General features: G+C 38.7%; 1 protein-coding gene across 9 annotated transcripts in view; it reads right to left on the reverse strand.

Moving 5' to 3' along the window:
- LOC126267010 (ATP-binding cassette sub-family C member 5-like) overlaps positions 1-20,027 on the reverse strand; it is a 531,190-nt gene that overhangs the window by 456,543 nt on the left and 54,620 nt on the right. For all 9 annotated transcript variants that reach the window (XM_049971782.1, XM_049971823.1, XM_049971815.1 and 6 more), the window contains exons 2-5: positions 18,590-18,724; positions 2,754-2,897; positions 1,220-1,378; positions 846-993 (exon numbers count right to left, since the gene is read on the reverse strand). In XM_049971782.1, coding sequence (XP_049827739.1) covers positions 846-993; positions 1,220-1,378; positions 2,754-2,897; positions 18,590-18,711 — 573 coding nt within the window. In that variant the 5' untranslated portion in view covers positions 18,712-18,724. The remainder of the gene's footprint in view (positions 1-845; positions 994-1,219; positions 1,379-2,753; positions 2,898-18,589; positions 18,725-20,027) is intronic.

Raw genomic sequence — 20,027 nt, forward strand, 5'->3', positions numbered from 1 at the left:
AGGCCTCTTCCACATATGCAACCTTCTTTCATGATTCTTAAACCAAGTGTTAGCTACGGTTAAGTTATGTTCTTGGCAAAATTCTACCAGGTGATTTCCTCTTTTGTTCCATACCCACAGTCCATACTCACCTACTACTTTTCCTTCTCTTCGTTTTCCCACTATCGAATTCCATCATGACTATTAAATTTTGGTCTCCTTTAACTATTTGAATAATTTCTTTTATCACATCATACACTTCTTCAATCTCTTTGTCATCTGAGGAGCTAGATGGCACATAAACTTCTACTACTGTGGTAGGTGTGGGCTTCATGTCTATCTTGGCTACAATAATGTGTTCACTATGCTGTTAGTAGTAGCTTATACGGGTTCCTATTTTTTTATTCACTGTTAAACCTACTCCTGTATTAGTGTTATGTGATTTTGTATTTGTAGCCCTGTATTCACTTGACCAGATGTCTTGTTCCTCCTGCCACCAAACTTCGCTAATTCCCACAACATCTAACATTAACCTATCTATTTCCCTTTTTAAATTTTCTAACCTACCTGGCTGATTAAGTAATCTGACATTCCACGTTCCGATCTATTGAACGTCAGTTTTATTTCTCCTTATAATGACATCCTCCTGAGTAGTCGCTGCCCAGAGATCCAAATGGGGACTATTTTACCATCCAGAATATTTTACCCGAGAGGGTCCCATCATCATTTAACCATAAAGTACAGCTGCACGTGCTCGGGAAAAATTATGGTTCACAGTAACAGCACATGTAATGTAATTACAGTTGATTCATTCATCTCGGTATAAACCTACACATATGGAGGTAGTCATTCCACCTAATACTTACAGGACTTACAAATCCCATAACAAGGCTTGCAGCATACAGCATGCATGAAACAATCATACGTGTCTGTATAAACTTCCTCACTACTCTGGACAAAGATGCATCATTAAGTCCCACTCGTGCAACTTCATCCTGCCAAATAAGCTGCAACCTAAGGAAAAGTAGAAATAGAATTTGAAATATCTCATTCCACTATCCCATTTAAAATTTTATAAATAAAGATAACACAAAGAAATGGAGCAAAAATGTGCGTATAAAAATGTCTCAATATATATAATACTGACACATTCCACCCTAGATTTTCCATTGTTTGTCTCTTTTATGTCTGATACTTTATGTATAAAATTTTATGTGCAGATTACAGAATACTCTCTTACCTTTGAGAATTTAGATCACATGATTCAAGATGTGACCCTTGAGGCAGATCTTCTAAAGTGAAGCCTTTTTTGTGAGCATGATACATGTAAGGTGAAACCCATGAATAATAAATATATGAAAAAAGGCCAGCACTATCAATACCCAAAACCTTTTTGTTCCTAAAAGCAAAATCAAAACATTTTATTAACAAAAATGAATTAACTTTAAGATATTAATACACACAGTTTGAAACTTGTTGTTGGAATGGACTCTCATTGCCCACTTTATGAATGTAATATCGCAGTATTGATTCATTTATACCTGGTACTTACAAATAAACTTTAATTACTTGAGGCAGTGCAGATGGAAACTATTTACCGTATGGGTACTCAACTTTACAAGAATTATGCACAGACTCTGGGCTGCAGGATTTGTGTTGTTAGTAGTGTTATTGTCATGACTTTCCATTAGATACCAGTACTGATATGGAGCCACAGAGGTGAAACACAAGCATCAGTATGCATTACAGCTGCAGACAGTCAACATGAGTCTGTACAACATGAGCAGGGCTTTACTCAGATAGCTGTTTTATCAAAACATCAGCAACACTGCTGGTGCTCTTTAAAAGATTGACACATTAGAGAAATACAGAGAAGTCCTTGTTCTGCACAAGGGTTGAAGAACATGATTTGAAAGGTCAAATTAACTGTCAATTTGGGAATTACTCCTTGGATAGACATACAGTGCATTGTGCTACAAATTGTTGAAGAAGTTACTATTGCCATGGCTGAGAATGCTGGATGCAATGTGCAATCTTCAAGCATCTGAACATTACATGGTACACCATTCGAAAAGAGCTCCAAACAAATGTGATATGGTATCTCTAGTATAGTTCCAAGCTGTCACGGATACAGATGGCCATTCCACTGAGCAATATTTGTAACCTGGATTATAAACCTGGTAAAGCAATTAACAAATCTTACCCTTTCATAAGGGAGGGGGGAATTAAAATGTGTTTCCTTCAATGGTTTAGTCATTATTTTTCTTTCACATGTCCTGAACAAATTTTTCCACAAAGATTCATTGTCCTACAATCACTTTTTTTCATGGGGGTCTTTTCAAGTAGCATAAGTTGAATTGTAGCCACCAAAGTGTTCGAAAACAGTGGGAAGTACAGAAATATTTGAATAAAGAAAAAAATACATTTCACTGAAATACAAATAGCTGTTAGCTAGTAGTGTCTTCTTACATTAGCCCCCCAATTCATAAAGCTTTCTATATAAATCATAATCAATGTCATTACCATTTTTAAATAGTGTAACAAATACTTTTTTTTGCCCCCCCCCCCCCCCTCCCCCACACCCTGCTGTGGTGGTGTCTAGGAATGATGAACACCTTTTATTTTCATTGATCTGTTCCATATTAATAAATAGCCCTACACAACTATACTTTATCAGAAAAATTAGTAATGCAGATTACAAATAAATGTTAAACAGAGTTAGTTTCTACTAATCTCTATGAACAAAATTCTTTGGAATCATTCAAAATACTTACTTGATATTTCTTCGAACTGGAATAAGATTTTTGAGGGCAGGCTGATACCTTGACATTCCATGATTTGTCATATATTGTGGAGTGGTATTTACATATGCACGATAGGGGCTACGTTGTAAGGAACTGTTCCTCCTGCCTTTGAGCCTTTAACAAAAAAAGATTAGTGGTTTTCATAGAGATTACTGTTTGATAAAATATGAGCTATTTTTCATATAATGTGTGTCTACCAAACCTAAGTTCAGGGAGTGATTCTCAAACACAGAAAGTTTGTCATTAAATGTTCTTGACAGGTGGTTGTTTAAATTTTCTTCATGCCAGTTCTCTTTTTTATTGCACTAGTAGCCGCAGGCTACTAGTGGCCACAGTGTGACAACATGTAAGTCGTAATAACATGTACGTAACGGGACTTCAAGGTGAGGCTAGCTACAGTCAGCTGAAATCAGCACTGCACAGTGCTAATGGCCTTAGCAGGTGGGTCAGTGTCACCATAACCAGGGCCCATCTCTTTTTACAGGTGACGAGCCCAGGTGCCATGTTTAGTGAAGCAAATGTGCCTCAGGGTGATATAAATGTGTGTGAATTTTGAAGCAAAGGCATTCCTATTTCTGAACTTCAGCAGCACCATCAGAATGCCAAGGCCATGCTGGACAGTGAGATAACTGGGCCTCATCAACAGCAGCCATGTGTTCGAGATCACATTGCGCCTTTAGCCACCAGCAATGAGTTCGTCATGGGACTCAGTGCCACAGTACCATATCTGCCATCTGCATCTGCTGCTGCCTGTGCTGAGTTCCCCACAGGACTTAGCACCTTCAACACCATCTACCGTCTAACTCCTGCCAGAGGGTGCAGTCGATCCTACGTACAGATGTCTCCACGTGCCACCACACTGAAGGCAAGCAGGGCTGTGGGGCTTGACAGAAAAGTAGTGTGCTATTGACATCACGCTTGTGGCCTACAGAGGCTGCAGGCCTACTATCATCAACACAAAGTGCCTAGGCAGCATTCTCTCAGCAGGTGGAAGCCACCATCTGTACATCAGCTTTGGCCATTATCAACAGAATGAGGCATGTTCTGCTGCACTGAGCCATAACAAAGCATGTACTGAAGTTGAATAAAGCATTTTTGTTACTGTCAGCGGTGTTTCCACGGGACCCTCCAGCTTGCCAGCACCACCACCACCACCACTCATGCCACCGAGTGCAACTGTGCTCTTCAGAATGGTATCAGGGGAGCTGACATCACCACAGTCAACAATGGACAGAATTAGGAAACATAGGGTAAATACTTATATGTTAACACAGAATGAGGATGTGAACGTAGTGTTGCTACAGGAAGTTGAGTATTGTGTGCTTTATGCTTTCCTAAGAGGTTTAGCACCAGAGGCATCTAGAAAGATCTCCATACAGTAATTAGATTAGCATTGGATTATGAGGAAATTGAGATATCAACAGGTATGAAGGATCAGAGAAATGTGCTCATATCAAATGCAAAATGCTTTAATTGTGGGCCTACAAAGCATATGCAGAGGCAATGCTACCAGCCATGAGAGCTGAGAGGGACAGTGTGGACTCCCAACAATAATAGTAGAAGTGGTCTGGAGGTAAGAAGCACCTTCTAAATTTAAGAGGGAACCCCAGAGATGCCAGAAGGATTTCCCAGTAAAGATAAATGCAGTAAAAATGAATGCAGAGGTGTAATGTGCTGTAGTGGGTGTGAAAAGTGGCAGGAAACACATAGTTTTATTGGATATAGCAGCCCATGTGTCAGTGACCTCAAGAGAGCTAGTAGGTGGCAGGTGTTGGAACCCACCATGCTACAAGTTACTTGGAGTAGGCACAGTGCTATGTGACCCTTATTATTGGTAATGACGAATTTTTTGTTCGAGACAACCAAATTTAGGCAATGGGTGGAAGCAGTGCCTCATCTAAGTGATGGCTACTGTATGAACCTAGGGTTAGACTTTCTGCATCAACATATTGCCGTAATTGACCTTTGGTGAGATGTAGTGGAGCCCAGTGAGAAGACATTCCAGCTAGGGAAGCTGTTGTCAATTCTTATCTGTCACAAGAAACACTTAGTTTACAGGGCAATCCAGTTAAATTGTGAACGATGATATTAATGCTTCATTCGCATGACAGTGTGTTGAGTGGCACCGGAAAGTTGCTGTGGGTGAATGTGGAGCCTGACTTACCAAGTGATGTGTTGTGTACGGTGGAACTGCTGGAGGATAGTGAAATATTGGATACAGTATGATTCTGACAGGTGATGAAGCACAATCTGAATAGCACAATCTCTGCAACCAATTTTGGGGGAATTTATTAATCAACAATTGGCTGATAGTAAAATAGAGCATAGAAGTAGCTCTGATGGAATATGGAAGTAAATTGTAATTTTATCAAAGAAATATGCAAATGGCTCAAAGAAATATCAATTTTTTTGCAAGTAACATTGTTTAGATAGTAAAACTATGACAGATGTCCACCCAATTCCGAACATCACAGAAGCGATTCATAATCCTGGGCAATGGTGGTACTTCTCGACGATGGACTTGAAGGGTGGATACCATCAGTTCCAAGTGGCTCAAGTGGACAGTATCATTATGAAGGATGCTGCAAGGATTATAAAATGCACCAGCAGCATTCCAACATTTGCTGGATGAGGTACTAAAAGGATTGACACAGTTCTGTCATCAGATACATCAGATACTGACGTATCTGGTTGAAATAATCAGCTTTTTGAGAGATACGCAGTAGTATAGGCAAAAACTGAGGGAAGTATTCAAGAGATTATGGACAGCTATTTGACGCTAAGTACTGAGAAATGTCACTCTACACTACACGAAGTCAACAACTTAGGACCTGTGATAACTAAGGATGGTTTAAGAACTGAGCCTAGATTAGTGCAAGCAGTGCAAGATTTTCCAATACCAGAAACAACCGAGGGTTTATAATCTTTCCTGGATCTTGCAAATTATTACAGAAAATTCGTGAAGGGGTTTGCAGATATTGCAGAACTGCTTATACAGTTGTTGAAGAAGGGGGTTAAGTTTGTGCAACTAGAGGAATGTCAGGGAGCGTTTGTTGGATTAAAGAAAGTGTTAACATCGAGTCCAGTGTTGATGTTTCCGTACTTTCAGAAGGAGTTCATACTGTCATGTGATGCATCAAACCATGCTCTTGGGTGTGTTGTGTGCCAGGAGATTGAAGGTGAAGAATATGCTACTGCCTTTGTGTCAAGACAACTGAAGAGAGTGGAGAAGGATTAGTCTACCACAGAGAGAGGTTTATGCTTAGGTTGGTGTATGGATTAACATACTTCTGGTTTTAAGTTAATGGAAGGAAATTCAGGGTAGTGACAGGCCATGCTTCTCTGAAGTGGTTACTAAGTTCGAAGGACCAATCTAGTAGACAGGTCAGATTGGCAATAAAACTCAGTGAATTTGAATACAAAGTAATGCATAAACTAGGAAAGAAGCACTGAGATTCGGACGGCTTAAGCAAGAAAACAGCAGTAGTACAAGCACTGTATCAGAGCCTTGCTAAATGGCAAACAGCATAGAGAACCAACAAGGAGTGTAAAGAGTATAGCAAGCAACAGTAGTTTAGCACACACAACGGATTATTGTGCAGAGAAAAAAATTAGAATTACAGGTGGTTGTGTCAGCACAGCTGAAGCAAGAAGCACTATGTGAAATGCATAATCACGTCTCATCAGGCCATGGGGAAGCAGAGTGATGAATCAGAGAGGGGCAGTAAAGTAATGGTGGAAGAGAAAGAAGAATGATGTTGATCAGTACTTCATAAAATGTATAGAATGCGTGCAGCATGCAGATTTTAATGGGAAGCATGTACTACTGCAGAAGTTACCAAAAACAACAGAACTGTTTAGTTTCATTGGGGTGGACATGTTAGGAACACTCAACAAAACACAGAAGGTGATCATTTTGTGCTGATCAAAATATACCTTTTTTCCCCTAACACTGAGATGCTTCTGATACCAAACCAACAGCCAATCACAGTTGCACAAGCTTTAGTTAATAGGTGAGTACCGTAGTTTGGAGTGCCGGAGACAATATGGACCAAGGGATGAACTTCACGTCAGACTTGATGGAAGAGTTGTGCCGGTTATTAAAAGTAAAGAGGTTAATACCAAGTCCACTTCATCCTCAAGCTAATGGAAGGACAGAATGAGTTCATTGGACACCTGGGAAGGTGCTTAGTCATTATGTGAATGCACAAAATTTGGATTGGGATATGTTTTTATTCTTCATAATGAGTGTGTATAGCTCTAAAGTGCACAACAGCACAGGGTTGTCGCCATTCAAGATGTAAGAAAATGCATTCTTTACTGTCAGCAAAGTTTCCTCTGGGCCCTCTGGCCCCATCTCCACCATCACTCACCCCACAAAGGAATTGAAGCTTTACTTTCTCAATAAACATTATGCCTCTGAAACTTTAATAGTGGGGTTTCCTCACACTGTTATATGTGATGACTGAACAGTTGAACAACAACCAATGGACTCTGATACACAATATTTTTCTTATGGTGTGAATTTGTCAGTACTTACTGTTCAAAAGGACTTGGCACACGTTTGCAACTTCTCATATCTTCAACAGTGACTTTATTTGTTGGTTTTGTCAGAAGAAACTTTTGCAAATTTACTTTAATATGCGAAATTACATTTGGCCAAGTGGAAAGTCACAGAATATTATTTTTAGACGGCAATTTCATACACAGGACATTGTTAAGAGTGCATGTCAGGAGGAGAATGCAAATTTGACAAAACACAAAAATGTACCAAAACAAAACCAAATATCTCATTCAAGAGCCAGTAGAAATATGCATTCCTACTCATCTCAATGATGGTATCCATTACTGTCCATAATGGTATAAGACACAAACAGTAGGGATAACACTACATTCCTCTTCATGTATATGTTAAGGATTTTTCATCTTACACAATAGTTTTTAATGTAGACAAGAAATATCAGCCCACATGTTGATGTTGTTGTTGTTGTTGTTGTTGTTGTTGTTGTGGTCTTCAGCCCTGAGACTGGTTTGATGCAGCTCTCCATGCTACTCTATCCTGTGCAAGCTTCTTCATCTCCCAGTACCTACTGCAGCCTACATCCTTCTGAATCTGCTTAGTGTATTCATCTCTTGGTCTCCCTCTATGATTTTTACCCTCCACGCTGCCCTCCAATGCTAAATTTGTGATCCCTTGATGCCTCAGAACATGTCCTACCAACCGGTCCCTTCTTCTTGTCAAGTTGTGCCACAAACTCCTATTCTCCCCAATTTTATTCAGTACCTCCTCATTAGTTATGTGATCTACCCATTTAATCTTGAGCATACTTCTGTAGCACCACATTTCGAAAGCTTCTATTCTCTTCTTGTCTAAACTATTTATCATCCACGTTTCACTTCCATACATGGCTATCCTCCATACAAATACTATCAGACATGACTTCCTGACATTTGAATCTATGCTCAATGTTAACAAATTTCTCTTCTTCAGAAACGCTTTCCTTGCCATTGCTGGTCTACATTTTATATCCTCTCTGCTTTGATCACTTTGCTCCCCAAATAGCAAAACTCCTTTACTACTTTAAGTGTCTCATTCCCTAATCTAATTCCCTCAGCATCACCCGACCTAATTCGACTGAATTCCATTATCCTCGTTTTGCTTTTGTTGATGTTCATCTTATTTCCACCTTTCAAGACACTGTCCATTCCGTTCAACTGCACTTCCAAGTCCTTTGCTATCTCTGACAGAATTACAATGTCATTGGCGAACATCAAAGTTTTTATTTCTACTCGAAACTTTTCTTTTGTTTCCTTTACTGCTTGCTCAATATACAGATTGAATAACATCGGGGATAGGCTACAACCCTACCTTACTCCCTTCCAAACCACTGCTTCCCTATCATGCCCCACGATTCTTATAACTGCCATCTGGTTTCTGTACAAATTGTAAATAGCCTTTCGCTCCTTGTATTCTACCCCTGCACCTTCATAAGTTGAAAGAGAGTATTCCAATCAATATTGTCAAAAGCTTTCTCTAAGTCTACAAATGCTAGAAAATGCTAGAAACTTAGGTTTGCCTTTCTTTAGTATTTCTTCTAAGATAAGTCATAGGGTCAGTATTGCCTCATGTGTTCCGACATTTCTACAGAATCCAAACTGATCTTCCCCAAGGTCAGCTTCTATCAGTTTTTCCAATTGTCTGTAAAGAATTCGCATTAGTATTTTGCAGCTGTGGCTTATAAACTGATAGTTTGGTCATTTTCACATCTGTCAACACCTGCTTTCTTTGGGATTGGAATTATTATATTCTTCTTGAAGTCTGAGGGTATTTTGCCTGTCTCATACATCTTGCTCACCAGATGGTAGAGTTTTGTCAGGACTGGCTCTCCCAAGGCTGTCTGTAGTTCTAATGAAGTGTTGTCTACTCCCGGGGCCTTGTTTTGACTCAGGTCTTTCAGTGCTCTGTCAAACTCTTCAAACAGTATCATATCTTCCATTTCATCTTCATCTACATCCTCTTCCATTTCCATAATATTGTCCTCAAGTACATCGCCCTTGTATAGACCCTCTATATACTCCTTCCACCTTTCTGCTTTCCCTTCTTTGCTTAGAATCGGGTTTCCAACTAGGCTCTTGATATTCATGCAAGTGGTTCTCCTTTCTCCAAAGTTCTCTTTAATTATCCTGTAGGCAGTATCTATCTTACCCCTTGTGAGATAAGCCTCTACATCCTTACATTTGTCCTCTAGCCATCCCTGCTTAGCCATTTTGCACTTCCTGTCGATCTCATTTTTGAGACGTTTGTATTCCTTTTTGCCTGCTTCATTTACTGCATTTTTATATTTTCTCCTTTCATCAGTTAAATTCAATATTTCTTCTGTTACCCAAGGGTTTCTACTAGCCCTCGTCTTTTTACCTATTTGATCCTCTGCTGCCTTCACTACTTCATCACTCAGAGCTACCCATTCTTCTTCTACTGTATTTCTTTCCCCCATTCCAGTCAATTGTTCCCTTATGTTCTCCCTGAAACTCTGTACAACCTCTGGTTCTTTCAGTTTATCCAGGTCCAATCTCCTTAAATTCCCACGTTTTTGCAGTTTCTTCAGTTTTAATCTACAGTTCATAACCATTAGATTGTGGTCAGAGTCCACATCTGACCATGGAAATGTCTTACAATTTAAAACCTGGTTCCTAAATCTCTGTCTTACCATTATATAATCTATCTGATACCTTTTAGTATCTCCAGGGTTCTTCCATGTATACAACCTTCTTTCATGATTCTTAAAGCAAGTGTTAGCTATGATTAAGTTATGCTCTGCGCAAAATTCTACCAGGCGGCTTCCTCCTTCATTTCTTAGCCCCAATCCATATTCACCTAATATGTTTCCTTCTCTCCCTTTTCCTACTCTTGAATTCCAGTCACCCATGACTATTAAATTTTAGTCTCCCTTCACTACCTGAATAATTTATTTTATCTCATCATACATTTCATCAATTTCTTCGTCATCTGCAGACCTAGTTGGCAGATAAACTTGTACTACTGTAGTACGCATGGGCTTCGTGTCTATCGTGGCCACAATAATGCATTCACTATATTGTTTGTAGTAGCGTACCCATACTCCTATTTTTTTATTCATTATTAAACATAGTCCTGCATTACCCCTATCTGATTTTGTATTTATAACCCTGTATTCACTTGATAAAAGTCTTGTTCCTCCTGCCACCGAACTTCGCTAATTCCCACTATATCTAACTTTAACCTATCCATTTCCCTTTCTAAATTTTCTAACCTACCTGCCCGATTAAGGGATCTGACATTCCACGCTCTGATCCGTAGAATGCCAGTTTTCTTTCTCCTGATAACAACTAACAACGACCTCGTGAGTAGTCCCCGCCCAGAGATCCGAATGGGGGACTATTTTACCTCCGGAATATTTTACCCAAGAGGACGCCATCATCATTTAATCATACAGTAAAGCTGCATGCCCTCGGGAAAAATTATGGCTGTAGTTTCCCCTTGCTTCCAGCCGTTTTGCAGAACCACGACAGCAAGGCCATTTTGTTTAGTGTTACAAGGCCAGATCATTCAATCATCCAGGCTGTTGCCCCTGCAACTACTGATAAGGCTGATGCCCCTCTTCAGGAACCACACGTTTGTCTGGCCTCTCAACAGATACCCCTCCGTTGTGGTTGCACCTACGGTACAGCTATCTCTATCATTGAGGCATGCAAGCCTCCCCACCAACGGCAAGGTCCATGGTTCATGGGGGAAGGATCAGCCCACACAGACTGTTAAAATACTTGCAATGCCACAGTATTTGCCACCAGTAGGCTCTCTCAGTCAGTCACCCCTGTCCATCAAAACAGCTCATGCATTTCGAGGGAATGATTCCACCTATTTGACTTTGACTTCATCATTCACTTCACAGTACCTAGTAACTGAACATGTCTGAAATTCACTCTTATTGGAAATTACGATGTTTACACCTTTAAAGACATGGAAAATTAACAAACTTCCTCTCTCACGTGTAATTAAATCAATTTATCTTTTATGGGACATTTTATAAAGGGTTCTTCAATCTTTGATACTGAAAATTATGAAGAACTTAAATGCTATATTAAAAGCATTGGATCTTTCTCCATTCTAAGCTTAGTGATATGGGCTGGATATTACAGAGAGAGAAATTCCAGTCTGTTATAGGAAGCATTCCCTAATGCATCCAGCAAGGTGGCACAGTTGTAACACACTGGAATTTCCTTGGGGGAGTTGGCAATTCAAACCCCTGTCCTACCATCCATTTTTAGGTTTTCTCTTATTTCCATGAAATACTTAAGGCAATTCCTTGAAAACACATGAGTAATTTCCCCCTCTGCCTCGGAATAACTTTCAGTGAAGCCAACAAATACTACAATTTCCCTGGGATCAGTTTTTGTTAACCCTTAAAGTAAAAATATATATAAAAGTAAAAGATGTAAAAATATACATATCATATAAACTGACTGATCCATGGGTAGTTGGTAAATAGCTCAAATATACATATTATGTTGTTGTTAAAACTGTTGAAAGAAGATTTATGAAAATGATATAGGATGTTTTCAGATGCTGATTTCTCACAGACAGCCTCTGTTCTTTACATCTGTTCAACTGTTTTTGACACTTAGGATGGAGTGTAAGTAGAGATTAGAACACATTAGTTAACCACAGCACATTGCTTTCATTCTCATTTTATTTTTGTGTCCCCTTCAAACTTGCTGCTTTTTCACAAATTGCTAGATAATTAAAAATCATATTTCACCGACCTCAACAATAACACTTAAAAGAGTACTGTGGCCAATACATCTACATATCTTAGGTTAACAAATTAGTTTAATATTTTGCATGAATTCCACGAGCAATTTACTAATGTCATGAGAATCAACACATTCAAGGAGAATTTTTGTTTCATTTTAACTAGCTTTTTATAAGTACCCAGTCTGATTCCTTTCTGTGTCTAGGAAAGCCAAATGATATGTGGCTGACATTCTGGATCTCCTCATAGTCATAGTAGTTGCAGTGTGGTGATGTTATGATGAGAATTCTATGGAACTGTTGTCAATAGAAGCTGTGGTGGAATTTTAATCTAGCAATGGTTATTTAAAAAACCATTGCTTCTTCCCTTTGCTACTATGGTTAAATTTTGTATTCCATTTGACATTGTATCATTGTGTCTTCATTACACAGGGTATAAAAAAACTAGCTATACCATATCTTAAAGTATTTGGAGAAGATAAAAATAAACATTTTTTTAACATGACAAAAATGTCACAAGGGTATCATTTTCATGTCCGTGTTCTACAAAGGTTTTGATGCTAGTGACACTCAGAGAAGGTGTTCCAATTGCTGTGTGATGAATGTTGTTTTACAGATTTTGTTGATCTCCTATGGATTTCTTTTTGTGGAGGGAGATAAAACATTTGGTGTATGAGACACCAATAGACACTCCAGAAGAACTGATTGCCCATTGTCTGAAGCTGCAGCCATTATTTATGAAACATCCGGTTTTTTCAAGCATGTTAGACAAGCAAGTAGATGACAGTTGTAATTAATGTAAATGGACAATATTTTCAGCAATATCTCTAATAAGTATCCATTATGTGGGAGTTTGAAGACAATCTCTGAACATCACAAGCATCAAGACATTCATGAACCCTAGAGAGGAAATGGTGCACCTGTGACATTTTTTACAGGTAAAGAAAGTGTTTCTTTTTATGTTTTCTAAACATTCTGAAGTTTTACATAGATATATCTTTTATGCTCTGTATGTCTGTTTGTCTGTACCAGATGCCCTTGTGTAGATCCTCAGTCTCCAACAGTTTCGGTCTTAGACTACCACAATGAGATCCCCATCAAGAATGCCTCTGTTTTCTTTTATTCTTTGTCGTGTTCTCTGCCAGTTAGTTGGCCTTCACATTCCCCACAGTCCCAGCATGCCCCTTGGTCAATACAAGCGATATTCCTTCTTCATACTTCTGACACAGCAACTATTTAGTAGGACAGATAGCGGCTCCCTTCATCCTTGCCACTTGATGTTAGTGATTGAAAAGCAGAGAGTGAATCCATTACTACTACAACATCCTCATCTTGGATTTTCATATAGTTACTTAGAGCTCTTTCCATGGCTACATGTTCCACTGTGTAACCTGACATCTCTTTTGGTAGTTGGAATAGTCAATTATTTTTATTTTTGGGATCTACATAGGTGCAGCCAACAGAGCCTTTCATATTTGGACCCACTTGTCAACACAAACACAGCACTTGAAAATTTTCATAAAAAGCTTTGTTAATTGCTCCATATGAGTGGAACATAAAATGGCATTTTGAACCTTTCCTTAAAATAGGTAGAATGCACATCCGAGAGAGGGGGGAGGGGGGTACTGTGTGTGTGTGTGTGTGAGTGTGTGTGTGTGTGTGTGTGTGTGTGTGTGTGTGTGTGTTCCATGCCGTTCTTTCTGATCTGAATCACTTGGTAACACTGCAGTGGTGAAAAGAAGGATGGCTGCTGTAGTACGTAAATGGCTGCCAGTGCACTGATTAGTCGTTTTTTATATGTAACTGAAGTTGGAGAAGGAACTATACAGTGAAAAAGTATTGTACATTTTTGACTGTCTTAGATTAAAAACAGAATTTTGTTTATAAAGTTGGAGTGCAAATTACTTATGGTGTTTCTGCTTCTTCTCTCCTTGCTAACACTAGTTAATGTCAAAAGAATTCATTTCACATATGCACTTGGCAATTTTTGCCATTTTGCAGTGTTTCTTGTGCTGTATTTAGTTTACTTACACTTCACTTTTGTAAATCGAACTGAAGTTATGTGTGTTTCTCACTCTGCACAGTATTACAGTGTTTATGTCTGTTCACATGTTTTCGTGCTGGTTGTGAGCATTACCAACCAGTGAATGTACATATTTCTTTTCTTTTAATCTGTGTACTGTGTATGTGTGTTTGTGTGTGAGAGAGAAAGAGACAGAGAAAGAGGAAGAGAGATTAGAAGATGGGGGTGGTCACAGGATGAATGTGTGCAGTGTGTGGGCGTGTGTGTAAGTTAGTGTAAATTAGTGAAAATGTCTTGTTACCTTGGCAGAGATGTGAGAGGAATTTGGGAGTTGGGTGAGGGGCCAAGGGGTGAAAGGCGTTTTTAACAACTCATAGATCACTTAATACAACATTAAAGATATACACATAATCACAGGCTCCATTTACCACCACCATCTCCTCCCAGCTTCTGTCCTATAATCAGGCCAATCGCCTTCCCCCTCCCTCCCCCCCCCCCCCCCCCACACACACATACACAAAAATGAAAAACTCAACCTCCCCCCACATCAATCTGCTCTCACATCTCTGCTAAACATACAAGACATTTTCACTAATTTACATTAACTCACACACACACAAATTTTAAAAAAGATGTAGTTTCATAGACTGGCAATATTCACAACCTGCATGAAAACAAATGAATAGATATAAATACTGTACAGAGTGAGAAACACACATACCTTCAGTTCAATTTACAAAGGGAAGGTGCACATAACCCAAATGCAGCGCAAGAAATACTGCACAATGGCAAAAACTGCCATGTGCATATGTGAAAATAAGTCTTTTGATGTTAACCACTGTTAGCAAGGAGGAAAGAAGCAGTGGTTTGGACAAGATGTAAACTAACACTGTAAGTAACATGCACTCCAACTTAAACACCGTTTTTGATCTAAAACAACCAAAAATGTACAAAATATGTACCCAATTTGCAGAATAACCATGGAAGATGCTTTATAAATAAAAGCAAAATGTGTCTGGTGTAAAATTCTCTGTAATTAAATTGTAGTAAGCTCAAGATGTAAACCAATAATGACTGATTGAAAAATATTGTTTCACTGTATTCACACAGATCTGGAAGTGAAGCATTAAGCAGCTGACCTCCTCTAATGGAGGAACCAAAGACCATCATAAAAGTGCTGTCTGATATGTGCATCACCACTCACACAATTGCCAGAAGTGTTGGTTTTAGTGCATGAGGTACTGTACACAACAAAAGTATCTGTCAATGGGTCTCAAGATTGTAAGTGTTCTTTGAAAGGGAGCTTCACATTGTATCTACAACGGAAATGTTGAAAATGTGCAAGGGCAAAGAAGATGAGGTTTTCAGCCATCTGATTACAGTGGATGAATGTTGGGTTGTTCGCTATGGTCCAGAAATGAAAGGAACCAACAAACAATGAAAACTACACAGTTCCCCTCCTTAAATGAAGACACAACCATCTTTAGGCAAGGTTATGTTTTCTCTTTTTCTGCATTGTCAAGGAGTCACTTTCAAACACTATATAAAAAATAGACAGACCATTGCAAAACATATCCAAAATCTTCTGACCACTCTGCCGCCCAGGGTCAAACATGTAACAAGTCAGTGAGATGCTTAGACTCTTGTGTTAGTGTGTTAACTGTAAACTCAACATTCATCTCTTGCAATGACCTCTTACATGAATGTTTCTTCGTCATCAACTTGCCCCTGTCCCCCCCCCCCCCCAAATCCTCCCTCCCCCCACTAAACCATGGTCCCTGCCAAGGTATGGTGGCTTGCTTGCCTCAACAATACAGATAGTTGCATTGTTGGTGCAACCACAATGGTGGTGTATCCACTGAGAGGTCAGACAAACCCATGGTCCCTGATGAGGGGCAGCTGCTTTTTCTGTTCTTGCAAGGGCAACAGTCGGGAAGTTTCACTGGTCCAGCCTTGTAACACTGAAAGTCACAGAGAAAGATCAAGCTTTGAATACAGTAATTAGATTCAAATGGATGTATGCTGTGGTTGTTACACACACATGAAGAGGCTTGTACAGGATAGACAAGCATGGAGAGCTCCATCGGACCAATTTTCAGACTGAAGACCACAACAGCAGCTTTTTTCAGCAATTCCTATCACAGTCCACTTGGTGTTCCTATTGGTCTTTAGACATCAAATGAGAAACAAACTTAGCTGAAAACTGAAACATGTTCAGGTTTTGAGTCACAATCTAAAGCTATAAAATAATACACAACAGTTGGTATGCATGAGATCAGTCTTCTGTATGTGAGCACCACCATCTGAGGTCTAGAGTCTTCTTGGTCAAGCATAATAATTAACTGACTGATGACTAGTTTAGAACCACTTATAATACAGAGATCAGCCATGGGTATCTTCTCTGAAAGCTTGCATCAAAAGTTAAAATGTTTTCATAAATGTTTACCCCACTTCCAGGCAAAACTTCTTGTTGCAGCATTGCTTCCATTAATCAGACATTAGAAATGCTCCACAAATACATTATCACACTTCACTCAAATAATACTAGTTCATAATACAAATGAAACATCAACATTGTCATTACTCAAGAGGTGGTGGCAGAGTCATTATCATCAACAACACATTTCTAGGACCTGCATTGTCGTGTAAAAAAAACAAAGTGCATATGTATTTTGAATAGGTGATGTACACTAATGCTATATATATTTAATGTTATATCAGGTGTCTCTCTTAAGTCATCAGGTGCGTTTTCTTTGGTGTTTCAGGTGATATTTGCAATTTCACTTTTTTAATGTGTAGCTGGTGTTGGTCCAAACAAATATTGCTCACCACGCCTTTCATATGATACACAATGCTGACAAAAAATGTTGTTTTGTTTCCCATTACAAACAAAATTATTTTTAAAGCGGTCGATATTTCTTTCATTGACATGTATTAACAGGGATAGTAAAACACAAAGACTAACCAGTAGTCCGGCAGCAAAATCACCACTCTGGCCCATGCTGACTGCTACCACCACGCAGTAGTGCTCCTTTGTCACTGTTGGAGTACTTGTTATTCATCATAACAACGAAAATAATCATTTTTCGGCAAGATAATGTACCACTAAAGTATTGTGCATGAGTTAATAAGAGTGAAAAGCTAAGTAATCTCTCTCTTGCATCTTACCCTATCTTCCAACTTTAAGCTATAAGGTTTTCAAATCTCATCTTGTACAGCCCCAACAATCAGTCTTTCCTTCTCATCCCGTTTGGTAAGTCTCCCCTGACCCAGGGTTATGAGTGTCTTTTCTGAACTCCACCCCTTTTCATAAACATCTCTAGTCTTTTACCTTCACCCCTCTTCCTTCCTCTTCAGCCCTTTGAGCAGAAGAAGGAGCCACTGCCTCCAAACGTTTGCATACATGAAATCTTTCTTTTATATGTGTATTCTCCTGTTGCCACTTGGTAAGCAGATTTTTTTATCCATCTAATTACATTATATGGTTAGTCATCATGTTTTGCTGCCCTGATAATACATATTGATGAAACAAGTACCACACTACACAAAAGTGGGACTGCTTTATCTAATGAGCGTGTAAAATTTTTCTTTAAAAATAATTTTGTTTTTGACATGAAACAAACTGACGCTTTCCACTGACAATGGGTGTTGCATGAAAGACAGATGAGTGGTGTGTGTTTGGGCTGACTCCAGCTATGCACTGCAAACATGAAATTGCAGATATCTGCCGAAAACCGGAGATGTGCTTGACAGCTCATGGGAGAGACACCCTGTATTGATCAGGATGTTACTTCCAAGATGAGAGTTAAACAAACTGCTAAAAAAAAGAAAGTCATATTCCACAGATCCCATAGAGAGTAGTCCCTGGGGCAAGGAAAGGAATCAAATATGAATATTTAATTTAATTAAGGTGCACAACCATAAAATAACATTACATTACTGTATTACAATGACAATTGTAACTTCCAGTTAACCTAAAACATTACATCTAAGGTTTTTGTGGAGATACTCTTCAGTGGAGTGAAGGAGTTGTCCAAAAGGAGGTTCTTTAAGTCAACCCAAAACTCTGCTAAACTATCTACCTAAAATTTAATTTGTTCTAGTAGGCTGTTGAATATATCTGTCCCCACGTATTTAGTTTGTTTCTGTACCAATGTTATATGTTCGAAGTCTTTGCAGAAGTTAATTTTGGTTTTAGTGCCTTTCCCTATTTTTTATGACAAGAGAAATATTGGTAATGACAACGGACATTAACAAATATAATTGCAAAGTAGTTGTCAAACTACCCAGTTCTTTGGAGAGGTCTTAGCAGGATGTTCTAAAATTAACACCAGCTACAATTCTTATAATACACTTCTGTATTCTGAAAATAATATGCCTCATCCTATCTTGAATGACTCAATACCTAATTAGTGCATTAATTAAAGATTAATAGTTATCTAGGATGTGAGTGATGACACTAAACAGACAAATTACAGTAAAACTAAGACTTACAATTCTTCCTCATTTCCATCACTTCTTTTATCTTGACTATCAGAGAGATGATTTGGCTGAATTTCAGGAACGCGAGAAACTTCATTCAAGGGGATCTTTCTAAAATCCCCACTATTTGCCATTTATTCTCTTTTACTGTAACAACAAAAATTCTTGAATTATAAATGTTTAATCACCCATTCACTCACACACACACACACACACACACACACACACACACACACACACAAGATTTACAATAGTACAAGTTTCATATTCCCCAGTTATTTTTCAGCTGTTAGGGGAAATGGAGACTGCATGTTCATTCCTGTCCTCGCATGAATGGATAATGGATGGTGTAACATTTTTAATGGTCTAAAAACAGAAATTCTCACTTAAACAGAAATGAGAGAGAGAGAACACACACACACACACACACACACACACACACACACACACACAGTCACACTCTGTAGAGAATAAATGGTGAGACATTGTTGTACTATGAAGAGGAAGCAGACTGAATGGAGAGGCTAGAATGAGAGCTGAAAGAAATAATGTAAACATGTACCTAAGCTAAGGAAAAAGATATTTTATTAAGTATGAAATTAATAAGACAGAAGAGAACATAAAGAAGAATGCTAGTCTGAAGTGTTAGGAGTAAACATAGAATATAAGCTTACAAATAATTAGAAATGTGTAAGATTGGAAAGATGAAGCACATGAGTCAGGTCCTCCAATGAGATGGATCCCCCTGTTGTGAGGACAATGGTTTCCCCTCATCCTCCCAATATGTGGCTCCTGGTAATCTTGAGGACTGAATGACCTGCCCCTACTTTCTACCCCTCTTTCCTCCCTGAGGAGGGAATTAACTGTTCTAAAGGATAGGATAGTTTTTGTACTTTCAAATATGTCTATAAGCAGTCCTTCAATTTTGTCAACTGAAGGTAGGTACTGGTCAGCCATTCTCTGTCCTTGTAATTTTATAGCTTTCTCAAATCCTTTAGGGTGTGCTAGAACTGGAGTGTTAGCACCTACAATGTTTTTACTACAGCGCTAGTGTGGTTAAAAAAAGAAGATAATGATGATAAAACATGGAAACTCAGCCAAGACACACAGTACAAACATAGTTTTCACTACTGATGATTATTAAACATAGTGCATGTTTACAGCTTCTGTGATGGCACTGCTCCTTCATCCGTTAAAGAATACCATCAGCATTTTTGACTAGTCAAATTCCAAATAATTACTTTTCCTCGAGTTTTTAATAGATTTGATGAAATTGGTAGTTGTCCTGTGCACAAATTTTGCATGAAAAAAGTTCAACAAACCGTGCAGGAATAGCAAAACAGTACTAACACCCTATTCCGTTAAGTACCCTGTGGAGATTTTCGGCACATCTACGTACTGTGTGAACATGAGTCTGATGATCAATTCATTCATCAGGATTATGTTTTGA

The sequence above is a fragment of the Schistocerca gregaria genome, chromosome 1 (genome assembly GCF_023897955.1).
Source record: "Schistocerca gregaria isolate iqSchGreg1 chromosome 1, iqSchGreg1.2, whole genome shotgun sequence".
Classification (NCBI taxonomy): Eukaryota; Metazoa; Arthropoda; class Insecta; order Orthoptera; family Acrididae; genus Schistocerca; species Schistocerca gregaria.